Here is a 13,541-nt window from a genome sequence, read left to right as displayed (position 1 = left end):
TACAATGGAACGATTACGGCTTTGCAGCAGTCTCCCGATACTTGCCCATTTTGCCAGCACAAATTGAAAAGGCGGTACAGCTGGCTAGCCACTATGCCATGTCCAGCCTTCAACATTTCGACGGTAATCCGGTCATACCCTGCAGCCTTACCTAATCTCATACTTTTCAACACTTTCACTATTTCATCCATGCTTATCTCACTTTCATTATCATTTTTACTCTTTTCCATGGAAGGTGCCGTATGTTGTACCTGCACTTCCTCTCTTTCGAACAAACTTTTAAAATACTCTTTCCATCACTTTAACACGCATTCTCCTCCTTTTATAATGCTCCCATCTTGACTCCTGATAGTACTCAGTTCCGAGGTAGAGGTTTATCCTCTGGCAGTTATGATGGATTTCCAGAAAAACTTGATGTTTGACTGGAAATCTTCAGTGAGCCCTCTAGCAAAATCATCCTTTCGTTCTTCTCTCTTTCTAGACACAACTTCTTTCGCCGCTATTTTCAATCTTTTATAGTTCGTTCTTGCTTCCTTTATCTCGTCATCCGTTGCCTTTTGAACTTTTTGGTTAGCTTCTGTCGCTAACCAATCCAATCACGCTTTCTTCTTTTCTTGCACAGCCTTTTCTACATCTTTATCCATCCACACATTATAATTCTTTCTTCTTTTCCTTCTTTTAGCAACCCTGCATACCTCAATAGCAACATTCACGACCCCTTTCTTAAATTTATCCCACAAATCTTCAATCACACCTATCTCTTCTATGCCTTTAAAACTTTCTTTCAGTTTCTCTACATACTCGTCTTTCTTTTCCTTTTCTTGTAGGTTTTCCACTTTCACTCTGTCCAAAACACTCGTAGGCTCGGCCCTTCGATGTCGCTACCGTTTAAAAAGGCCACGCATTCAGGCTACGACCAGGAAGTGGTCTGTGTCGAGGCCTACACTGCAGTATGCGCGAGTGTCTAGCACTTTCTTCCTCAGTCTTTCATCCACTATTACAAAATCAATCATACTTCTAGACTCATCCTCATCTCTTCCGTACAAATGGATCTTTTCGTGGTCAAACATCGTTGGCCACGCAATGATTCCATTCCAAGCATACTTCAAGCAGGCTTCTCCCATTGTCATTCACTCTCTCGTCCTTAAACGTACCTAGAACTCTTTCATAGCCATCACGCTTTACTCCAACCCACTACTAATATAACACACATCACTATTATCTGAAAGGGTTCTCGGTCTGCCAAGCAACTTTGGCTCAACACTACTAATAGGCAATAGATCAGAAGACACTCCCGAAACTTTTCACTACCTAGAACACTCACTTAGCTTGTAAGTCCACCAACACCGCTGATCCTACCAACTACCGACCCATAAGATGTCTGACCTCCATCTACAAGACAATGACGTCCAATCAGAGCAATAAGATCTCACGACATATTAGTGTACTTTAATATTTTGTTTGCAGCTCAGAACGGATATTATGGAGACGATCGCGGTACAAAGGAGCTCCTTCTCATTAATCTGTGGCGGGCCAGCAGAGTATTCGCAGAGTTATAAAATAAAAATTCTAAAATAAAAGTAGCCTAAGTTACTCCTTATTACATCATCTATCTGCCAGTGAAAGTCCCGTCAAAATCGGTCCAGCCGTTTCAGAGATTAGCCGGTTTGTTCCGGCAGACAGACAGACAAGAATTGTAAAAAAATGTTATTTTGGTATATGTACCTTATATACATCCATATGCATTTAGTTAAAGCGGTTAATTTAATATCACAAACAGACACTCTATTTTTTAATATTAATTTTATTTATTTGTATATATTTAGAATGAGTGAAACAGATAAATTGAAATTTGAGTGATCTGATGATGTGTAGGTACGGGTACGTATTTTTTTCAGTAGGTAGTAGTGAGTACTGAATACGGTACGGTCGTTGCGGTCGCTCAGTGGAGCGACCCACAGTTGAACCAAAATGTCAAAATAGCATTATGATTATTAGAATTAGGTTAGCATAACTATTTTTTTTTACATTTTTCCCGACTTTTCACGCGTTGCCTGTTTTAGAAATAATTTGAAAAAATCTGTTTTTAATGAATAAGTATCACAGTTGTTATAATTTGTGATTAAATTATATAATAATAGACTCAAAAAAATTAGGTAAATTAAAATTATATTATCTCACTGCCGATTGTTTATCTATTAATTATTATCAGGCACAATTAATTATTAATCTTAAAAAAGAACTGTATTAAGATAAGAATCGATCATAAGGTAACTTACCTACTTAGGAGGCTCCAATTTAACTAATATAGTTATTAAAATTATGGCTGTGTCTATACATAATAATATAGTGTCTGGTCCGGAAGAAAGGGCAATTCCGGCTCATTTATCCTTTGGCCAATTTGTTTTTGACAAACTAAAAAATGGAGGCAACAAAATCGCCCAGGTAAGACTCGCAACATTTACGATATATAAAATTTTATTAACTTTTCATGCTTGGATTATCTTTAACGTGCTTTAACCTTTGTCCTTTAAAATAAATCTATTTCTTATGTTATTGTAAAAAAATGTACTCATGTTTTTAAAGAGATATATGTATGTATTTCTTATAGATTTGTGCCGAAACAGGCAACTCTGTCACTTATAGAACTATCCTTCAAAACAGTGTTAAATTGGCCGTTGCACTTCAAGAGCTAGGGTTGAAAAAAGGGGATGTAGTTGCACTCAGCAGTGAAAATCGCTTTGAGTTCACTGTTGCCTCACTCGCTGTTATTTACTGTGGTGGAGTTTTATCCACTCTTAATGTTACTTACTCTCCTGGTAAGACTAGTACTAGACTAGATCTTATTTCTTTCAAATGACTTCAAAATTCTTTGTATATGCTTTTTCTCATTTAACCTTCCTTGTATTTATCAAAGCTTTTTAAAGTAGTAATTTATTTACAATTGTTTTGAATAATTGAAAGGAAAAAATAATTAAAAGTAAAAAAAAAAATCATTAAATATTTACTAAAATATTCTGAAAATTCAAAATTACAATTTAAATTTATAATTTTTAGTTAATATTATGTATTTGAATCAATGACAATGTTTCAGGTGAGATAAGCCATATATTCCAAATAACAAAACCAAAGTTTATTTTTACATCACCAATCACTGCACAAAATATCTACGACTGTAGTAAAGACTTACCGCATGTAGAGAAAATTATTCTCTTTGGAGAGTATGATGTTGTACCAGCTGTCTTCTATAATGATTTGATGAAGAAACAAGTTAATATTTATGATTTTACACTTGTCGATGTGAATGGAAAGGAGGACACGGTTGCTGTGATGTGTTCCTCGGGGACTACGGGGTTACCGAAAGGTGTCATGCTTACACACGTTAATTTTCTCACTTTATGTGCACATATGAAGTAAGTGAAATATATCAGCTTTACAAAATTTGTATTAAAAATAAAAAAAGATGTATAATAAATTATACCTACATTTCATTTTCTAATTGATCATTTAAAATTTTACTAAGAAAGCTTAAAAAAGTTTAGTTAAATTGAGAGTTTCATAGCATTGTGAATTAGGTTTAAAATGTGCATTTGGTCATTGTGTACCCGTTTTGGTCATTGTTGCCTTACTCATGAATGCAAAGATAATAAAAAAGAAAAAAGTTTAAAGAACATTCTTTTATTTTCAGATACTATTTAGAAACTTCACAGGAAAAGAAAAAACATAAAGTGTTAACTGGCTTATCTCTCATACCTTGGTTCCATGCGTATGGATTTATTACAACACTAGCTATCATGTGCTTAAATATTGAAATTGTTTTCTTAGTAAGATTTGAGGAAGAACAATTTTTGGAAACCATACAAAAATATAAGGTAACTGTCTAATACATTCAAATTTATTCTTAATAATAAAAATGCATTTTCAGCAAGATTTGAAATAAATTTCTAACCGACTTCAAAAAAAAGGAGGAGGTTACTCAATTCGACCGTATATATATATATATATATATATATATATATATATTTTATATGTATGTTCGGAAATAACTTCTTCATTTATGAACCGATTTTGATAATTATTTTTTTGTTGGAAAGGAGATATTCATAGTTTGGTACCATGATAAGGAAACCAGGATCTGATGATGGGATCCCAGAGAAATCGAGGGAAACTTTCAAAAATCGTAAGGGTGACTAGTAAATTTAATCATGTTTTCATTAAGTACTATAAAGCACTACTATTTAATAAAGGTCTGGAGTCGATCTGATGATGGAGACGAAAGATAGTCGAGGGAACTCTTCAATGACATAGCAATTACCTGCTGTTTGAACTTAATTCGTTTCTATTGATGAGAACTTTGCACCTATATGAGTTACAAGTGCCATTACAGTCTGATGATGGAGACGAAAGATAGTCGAGGGAACTTTTCAACGATTTATAGTAATTACCTGCTGTGTGATCATCTGTGTCGCAGGACCAGGTTTGATGATGGAGCCCATAAACACTCGAGGGAATTTCTCAACAATTTACAACAGTTACCTTTTGCTGTTTGACCACCGCTTTGATATAATGGTGCATGTGCCGTGTCGGCGGCGCCTAAACACCGACGGTCGCGGGTTCTATTCCCGCTCGGAGTGGATATTTATGTTTCTACAAATATTTATTTTTGGTCTAGTTGTTAATCATTTTGGTTCTCTCAACCTAGCCTCAGAGAACACGCTAGGCTATCAGTCCCGGTTGTTACATAACATAACGTTAAGTACATCTGATAGCGAACTTTACTCATAGTATGTCGACGCGTTAGCGCAGCGGTCATAACACCGGCTGTTGCGCTGGCGTTAGTGGGTTCAATCTCCGCGCACGACAGACATTTGTATTGGCCATATAGATGTTTGTCATTGTCTGGGTGTTTGTGCTTGTGTATTGTGTATGTTTCCGGACCCCCGACACAAGAGAAAAAGCATCCTTGTTAGGTCTACCCATCACTAAAATTGTATAATAAAATAATTTTTAACAAAAAAAAACCGACTTCAAACAGGAAACTAAAAAGTGAAATATAAATTTACTTAGTACAAAGTAATTCGTATTTTGATTTAGTTAATCAGAAATGATTAAATAAATATTTTATAATTTTGAAGTTGGTGCCAAGTAAATACTACAACAACCTGGCTACAATACCAAATACAAACAACACACACACACAACAAACAAGTACAAAAAATATTATTAGATATGTCAAAACAATAACAGAATAATAACAGTATTCAACCTAATAGTCAATGAAACAAATTATGAAAGAAAACTGAATACAACTTACGAGTAGATACTAGAGTAGTTATTGTTTTACTTGGCACCGATTTCAAAATTATAAAATATTTATTTAATCATTTCTGATTAACTAAATCAAAATACGAATTACTTTGTACTAAGTAAATTTATTTTTCACTTTTTAGTTTCCTGTTTGAAGTCGGTTTTTTTTGTTAAAAATTATTTTATTAATACACATTATATTAAATAACAATAATAATAATAAATCATTTACTTGAAGAAATGTAGTTTTACAGATGATACATACAGTTACAGAGCATCTCAGACATTTTACCTATGATGGCAAGCAAATACATATTACAATAAGATAAAGTACCATTTAAAAATCCTTACTATAGTCTTCATAAAATAATAGGCTCGTTTTGAAATTGGGACGTAAATAGCGAAGTAACCATACGACTCAGTATTCAATACTCACGATAAATCGATTCAAGTTTGTACGAGTATTTGATTGATTTGATTATATAGTGTAAAATGCATTTGATTAAAATTTTGATCAGAAATTTAACTTAAACTTTAATATTGTAGGTAATTTAAAATAATAAAATGGTACAAAAGGTCAATTTGTCTTTACTTTCTTTATATTTTTGTAGTTATATATAATATATCATTACAGCCTATACAGTCCACTGCTGGACACAAGACTTCACAAGTTCGTGCCAAAAATGGCGTAAACTCATGTGTTTTGCCCATAGTCACCACGCTGGGCAGGCGGGTTGGTGACCGCAGTACTGGCTTTGTCGCACCGAAGACGCTGCTGCCCGTCTTCGACCTGTGTATTTCAAAGACAGCAGTTGGATGGTTATCCCGCCATCGGTCGGTTTCTTAAGTTCCAAGGTGGTTGTGGAACCTTGTTATCCCTTAGTCGCCTCTTACGACACCCACGGGAAGAGAGGGGGTGGCTAAATTCTTTAGTGCCGTAGCCACACAGCCAAGGCTTACACATAATGGGTTTTAAGAAAGATACCAATGTGTACTTTAATTTAATATAAGTTGTATTCACAAACAAGATTAAATTTGAAAAATATTTGCGGTCAAAATGAAAATTTAAGGTGTGCGATTTCTATGCTCTCAAGTGTATAATGTCAAAATATGGATTTAGCTGGTTTACACTCTAACTCGACGATATACAATCGATGTTGTATATACTTTATATAGGTATATAAAAATCACAAAACAAAGAGTGGGCATGAAATTGTAACGTCCTTTGTGTATTTTTCATTGAATTTAATTTAATTTTCATTATATAAGACATTAACAAAATCATCTAGGTATGTTAATTTGGTTCTTTTCAAAGAGATAAGTCCAAACGGAATAACTAAATAAATAACAAAATAGTCATAAAATATATGCAAATTATACTTTTCTTTTTCATTTCAGATCAACATGACTACAATTGTGCCACCACTTGCTGTGTTTCTGGCAAAGCATCCTCTAGTACCCAAATATGACTTAACCTCTCTTAATGAAGTATGGTGTGGGGCAGCACCATTGTCTAGCGAAATACAACTTGTAGTTTCTAAAAGGTAAAATAAAATAATAAATACAAGATTTTCTTGATGTTTTCACCTTAAATAAATCCCAACTGGAAAAACTACTTTAAAATTACCTTGAAATATGTTTTTTTTTTTTCTTTTTGTAATTTCCTTAGATTGTGTGGTTATAAATTGATGCTGTGTAGACTTAGTTCTACTTGGATTCCATTTTTAAAAGATTTTCACGCTTGCCTGTGTATATATACAACTTGAATTTTTAAAGTATAATAAGTAGAGATAGAAAAATTTCACAGAATGGTTTCACCATAGCCATATAGACACGCAAAATACACACGCTTACACGCAAAATAGGCGCATAAAGACGTCGAGTTGCGAAAAACAGCCCGTGCCTAACAACAACATTCACCATAACCATAATAATTGTGTCTCCAGGCAAACGAAAAAAACCGACTTCAATTATATCGACAAGTAATACAACGTAGGTGGATGAAAAAATAGTCAAGTAAATACGCACTATCAAAGATTACTCCAAAAGTTGTAATCAGATCTCGATAACATTTAAATGTGACCAGATGATAAACATCGGCTTTCGATTAAATCATTAAAATCGGTACACCCAGTAAAAAGTTATACAGATTTTCGAGAGTTTCCCTCGATTTATCTGGGATCCCTTCATCATATCCTGGTTTCCTTATCATGGTACCACACCGGGGATATCTCCTTTCCAACAAAACAAGAATGATCAAAATCGGTTCATAAACGACGAAATTATCCCCGAACATACATAAAAAAAACATATACGGTCGAATTGAGTAACCTCCTCCTTTTTTTGAAGTCAGTTAAAAATCTTATATATAAATATAAATGAATGTTGCTAAGCGCATATGTATATATATATATATTTTTTTTTTTTTTTGGGATAACTTAGTCGTTTATTGAACCGATTTTGATAATTATTTTTTTTTTTTTCGAAAGGAGATATCCCAAGGGTGGTACCATGATAAGGAAACCAGGATCTGATGGTGGAATCCCAGAGAAATCGAGGGGGACCCTCTAAAATCACAGTGACGACTAGTGCGTTTGTTATTTTTTTTTTTTCGTTTACTCACGTTGTATTATTTGTTGATGTAATTGAAGTCGGTTTTTTTCGTTTGCTAGCAAACACAATTATTGATGTTTTTGTAGTTACGCGGTATTAGCAATTGTTACTTGCGGTATTGCAGTATCACTGACAATATGTTATTCAAACTTGACTTTTTTTTAACATAAAAAAAAAACAAATTTTAGAACCGGAATCAACTCTATTAGACAAGGTTATGGCCTTACTGAGGTAACAATGGCTTGCTGTGTTGACTTGACTGATGGGGCAAAAGTAGGCTCATGTGGTACTCCTGCACCTGGTATGAAAATTAAGGTAAATCTGTTTTATAGGTATTTTTTTAATTACTTCAGCCTATCGCAGTCGCCTCTTACGACACCCACGGGAAGAGAGGGGATGGCCATATTCTTTAGTACCGTAGCCACACAGTACAAAATGAGTCAACCATTCATCAAAGAGATACTCATTAATTCAACCGTTGTCTGAGCATTTGTAAAGCGCTCCTGCTGGACCATTCTTCTCGCGTAAAGGACTTAACCTTCTCCTAGGGAAAATAAACAGGTGGAATGTACCCAGCTGCAGTGATCATAGCCCATAACATGGTGATGTTTTTTCCTCTCTCCTAACTAGTGATAGATCCCACTCTTTTCTATCCTTTTATAGGCAAAATTGTTCCGGGAGTTTGATCCTTTGAAATACCGGTTTCAACACAATTTAAATATTTTTTCCGACAAATAACTATTTTACCATCAGCTGCTCAAGTAACCCAAAGAACAGACTGATTTCTGTTTTATTAAAGGCCGTGATTCTATTTAAGTTGGTCGCTTCCGGTTCCCGAATAGATTTATTTCTATTCATAAACGCATGTAACCGATCGCATCCAGCCATCTTTGAAGCTTGGTTAAAATTATATTTCAAATTCAATTTTTCAGCATATTCGAAAGCCACTTTTCTGATTTGGTTAGCAGTGCAACCACATAAAATATTTGCCATTTCTTTTACCAAGTTTACTAACTCGGCTTCTGCCTCAAGCCTAAAGACAGTGAATCTTCCTAGATGTAGACCTAAGGTAAAGCGTGTTTTCACCCTCTTTTGAAGACTTGGAATATTGGAGAAGAACCTTCATCAATAAGCTGTATAGCTTTTTCCAGGCTTTCAGAAGACCAGGAAGCCTTTTCAGTTGTCCTGACTCGTATTTTCAGCATCTAAAAAGAAATAATAATAACGTAATTAAACATGCAAAATTTCCGGCAATAGTGATCACTTGTGAGTAATGAGAGTCACATGAAGCTCATTAACTACACTAATGATAAATAAATTAAAATAATAAAAAATCTTCAATACATTGATATAAGCTGATATCCATATCAAAATTTTAAACGTGTAGCTAAGTACGTCTAAATGTCTTGGTCGCATACTGCAAGATATTCGGCACTTACCTTCCAATTTGTATTGACGTAAAATTATATCAGCGGAGCACAAAAATACTACAGTCGTTTCGTACGGGCGCAACCCGTTCAAGGCTACGCCGAGGGCCAGAGCGGGGGGTACGGACGCTGTTTACGCGTCGCTCGCATGTACTGTTTTGTGGATATGAGGGTGACTCCCATTGCCCGCTGACTCCAATTACCCAACTCTCCCCTAATTAGTTTATTAATAATGTTTATCAGCGGCTTGTGATCGGTTACTATTGTTACATCTAGTAAACTAAATTATTATAATGGAAAAAAAACACTCATTGGAGTTGGTCTCAAGTTTGTTATAGGTCAAAATAACTAGCTGATGTATTAGTGTCGCACTTCCGATCCTCGCTCATGACTATAGCAAATATGCCATTGTACTTTTATATTGATACATTCAATTCACACTGAATAACTTTTCAAGGTCTTGGATATAGAGAGTGGTGCAAAACTGGGTCCCCGTCAAGAGGGTGAGGTATGGATCAAATCTCCTTTAGCCATGAAGGGCTACATGGGAGATAAAGCTGCTAGTGATGCCCTTGTAGACAAAGAAGGGTACATACAGACAGGCGATATTGGTTACTATGATGAAGATGGATTTTTCTACATCGTGGACAGATTAAAAGAACTCATCAAATATAAAGGATTCCAGGTATATCCTTTAATAGTATATTTGAAGAACACTTTTAGTTTTTAAAAAAATTAACTAATTATTCTTTACTAGCTGCTGCCCGCGACGTCGTCTGCGTGAACGCTATACAGCACCATAAATACCTACAATTATACCTATAACTCAAAAAGTACTGCATGGATTTACTTCAAATTTGGCACGAATATTATTAAGAAGTAGGGTCAACATATAGGATACATACTCGTATTATCATGGCTACCGGGAACGAGCAGTGAACCTTTATTTCCTCAACGCATTCTGTAACAACGTGTGATCTAACGACGCATATTTGAATGTTGTTGTTATTATGTTAATAACCATGCTATATAAGCTAGCTTCGCACTATAAAAATCACGCAATATAAGTAACTAAGTCGATAAACATAATTAAATAAATTTAAGTAGACAAGACAATTTTAAAGCAGCGCCATCTAAGAGATTTTTCTGTAGGTATGAAATGTAAAGAAGAAACGGGTAAACGAATGTTATTTTAAAAGGTATAATCATAGGTATTTTTGGTGCTATATAGCGTTCACACAGACGACGTCGCGGGCAGCAGCTAGTCTAAAGTAATATTGTATAGTAATTAAAGACTTTGTGAAAAATACAGTGAAAAAGAAATTATAATCATAACGAGTATCAAAACTTTTGCTTTGATATTTATTTATTTTAAAAGATATTTAACTAAGCAATGTTGTAGTTTGTAACTTTAGTTTACCTACTTTTTTAAAGCACAATTTTGGTGGTTTTAATACGTTTTATTCGTTAGAATCAACTTTATTACAGTAGCTTAAAGTCACTTAAGACTTTCTTTAAGCAAAAAGAGTTATTGAGAAAAAACTTCAAAATCCGTGCAAAGTTGCAGCATTTTATGGTACTTATACCAATATTATATAAAAATAAATGAAATTATTTAATACCAAATTTACCTCATTGTCTGGATTATCTTCTTCTCCAATGATATTAATTTTTGGTTACTGTGCATCCAAAGATGCAATAATACATCTTTAAGCTGATCTATCAGCCTCTGTTTGGTAATCGTCTTTATCCTATAATATATATAGTATATTAAAAGTTAATTAAAGCAATTCTAAGCGTAATTTTCTACAAATAGGCAAAAGATAATAATCCGACCTGTAGTGCTATTCTGTAAGAACATTTTCGTATCTCGACAGCGGAATCCGCGGTGAGATATCAAATTCGTATTCATTAAAACTCGACAGTCCCGTAGCGCCACACTTGTGAGTGCGGCGACGAGTCGAACCCTGTTGCGTGAGAACGTTGTTATTTAATAGTATGAATTCGGTATTCTGTAAGGGGATTTACCGCTTCACACATCACAATTCGAGAAATGATTCGACACTTGACTTCATGCACATATTCTAAAATAAAGTCATAAGAAAAGAATATCGATAAAATAAACACAACTCTAAATTGCCGCTCTTCGATTCGACACTCATCTTCAAATCGCTTGTGCGTACGGAATTACAGAATTCCAAACCAAGGTCAAGTGGGTTCGCTTTCGAAGTGAGCGCTGTCACTCAGGTGAAGCTCGATATCGAAATGGTTATTTACAGAATAGCCCTGCAGATCACGTATTTAACGCTTCATACGTGATCATGTATGAACAGGCATGGTCAGGTCTGATCATTTTTTTCCGGAAGTGTTATTCTAACTATTGTCAGACATCGGGCAACTTCCTCTTTCGCCCTGTATTAATGATTGTCTCCGAGTATATTTATTTATTTAGTGAACTTGAACAATCACGGCAGTCAGTAATGTATTTCAACTAACGAGTGTGGTGGGGTGGTCAGGTGGCGCCTGCGGAGCTAGAGGCTCTACTGCTGAGACACTCCCTCGTGGCGGAGGTGGGCGTGGTGGGGCGGCCCGACGAGCTGGCCGGCGAGCTGCCCGTCGCCTTCGTGGTGCCGCAGCCTGGCACCTCACCCACGGAGCACGAGCTGGTCGCCTACGTCGCTGCTAACGTACGTAGTATTTTTTTATTAATTAAAAAAAAAATAATAGTCTTCTTCTATACCGGTTTAACGCGATACTTAAGTCGCCTTCGTCGCTACTAACGTTCCTGTCTCTAATACATCTACTGTTGTACTTAGACAGTTTTTTACTGCTTGTAACTATTGTAACAGATACCGTTCGACATTTTTGAGTTAAAACAAATCCAAAGCTTTAAACTCAATCTTCTCAGATTTCGATATCTTTATACGTTACTTACTGCCTTTTACCTAAGCACTATCCTGTTACTTAACACGATGTTTATTTGGAAGGGGGCCACCAGCGGAGATGTGGAAACAACACGAACTGCTGCGTCTAATGTAAAAAAAAAATTAAATCTCAAAAATTAGTTATCAAACTTTCGAAAATGTTATCTTGAATAATAATTAGTTTACGGCTGCACAACCTCAATTGTTGCTAAAATAAAACTTCTAAACCCAAATATTCGATTTGCTTGACACCGAGTTGGTCTCGGGGCAATAGCACCAAAAAAATGTAAAAGAATTGTTTAATTTAAATAAAATAAACGTTAACGTCAGCTGAAATAACAAATTAGAAAATCTTGAAGTACAGCAGCACTAATTCAGTCATAGTACAAGAAAATCCTAAATCTAAAACGCAAGATTAAATTTTGTAATACAGCTTATTTGGTTGTTTGAAATAAACACCGTGGACATGATTCTAAAATCAATGCCGCCTACCACGTAGATATAATTTGATTTTTTGAATAGAAATAATAGAAAGTGATAGGAGATATAAGTCGGTTATTTATATTCTCTTTACTATGCCTTCGGGACAGTTGTTTTTTCTCAAATTTGTCAATTTTAAAGTTACTTAGTAAGGAACTATAATTTCCTATTTTAAATGTTTTTTCACCTTTAGTTTTGGCAGTATGTCTACATGTATCCCTATGTGCCTCTAAACAGAAAGGCACCTGTTTTGAAATAGGTTGTATACACATATAAATCAAATTATCGATATTTCTTATAGGTGTCACCCGCAAAACACTTACGCGGTGGTGTGATATTGGTGGACGAAATACCAAAGAATCCATCTGGCAAGATTTTGAGAAGAGAATTGAGAAAAATATTGTCAGCACAGGTAAAGAGCAAATTGTAAAATCTCTTACAATACTAAATTAAATACATTTTTTATTTTCATGACGACCACACAACAAGACGACCTTAAGTATAGTAAGACTTTTTCATTTTAAAAGTTTGTCACACACAATTGTTTCGGACCTGTACATAGTAGGAACTACAATAATAGTTTTTTTTTACTTAACGCGTTTAATAATTTATTATTATTTTATATTTAAAAACTATGGCCTTTTATCAGTTCTAATTAAAATGCATTGAATTTAATAATATCTGATTTAACAATATGTTTGTACAAGAAAGTACTTAAATGTTTCTATAAATAGTTGCCAACTGAAATAATTTTTTTTTCAATCATTTTATTCAACAGTATTAAATAATA

General features: G+C 34.6%; 1 protein-coding gene across 1 annotated transcript; it reads left to right on the top strand.

The window, feature by feature from the left end:
• The first annotated feature begins 2,322 nt into the window (after window positions 1-2,322).
• LOC123662375 (4-coumarate--CoA ligase 1) lies at window positions 2,323-13,498 on the top strand. The gene is made up of 9 exons (XM_045597222.1): window positions 2,323-2,445; window positions 2,612-2,819; window positions 3,095-3,413; window positions 3,689-3,872; window positions 6,706-6,851; window positions 8,109-8,235; window positions 9,805-10,032; window positions 11,864-12,034; window positions 13,053-13,498. Exons 1-9 carry the CDS (start codon window positions 2,323-2,325, stop codon window positions 13,179-13,181), a joined length of 1,635 nt encoding a protein of 544 aa, XP_045453178.1. The 3' UTR covers window positions 13,182-13,498.
• The last annotated feature ends 43 nt before the right edge of the window (window positions 13,499-13,541 follow it).

The sequence above is a fragment of the Melitaea cinxia genome, chromosome 18, assembly GCF_905220565.1.
Source record: "Melitaea cinxia chromosome 18, ilMelCinx1.1, whole genome shotgun sequence".
Lineage (NCBI taxonomy): Eukaryota > Metazoa > Arthropoda > Insecta > Lepidoptera > Nymphalidae > Melitaea > Melitaea cinxia.
This window is presented reverse-complemented; position numbering and strand designations above follow the sequence as displayed.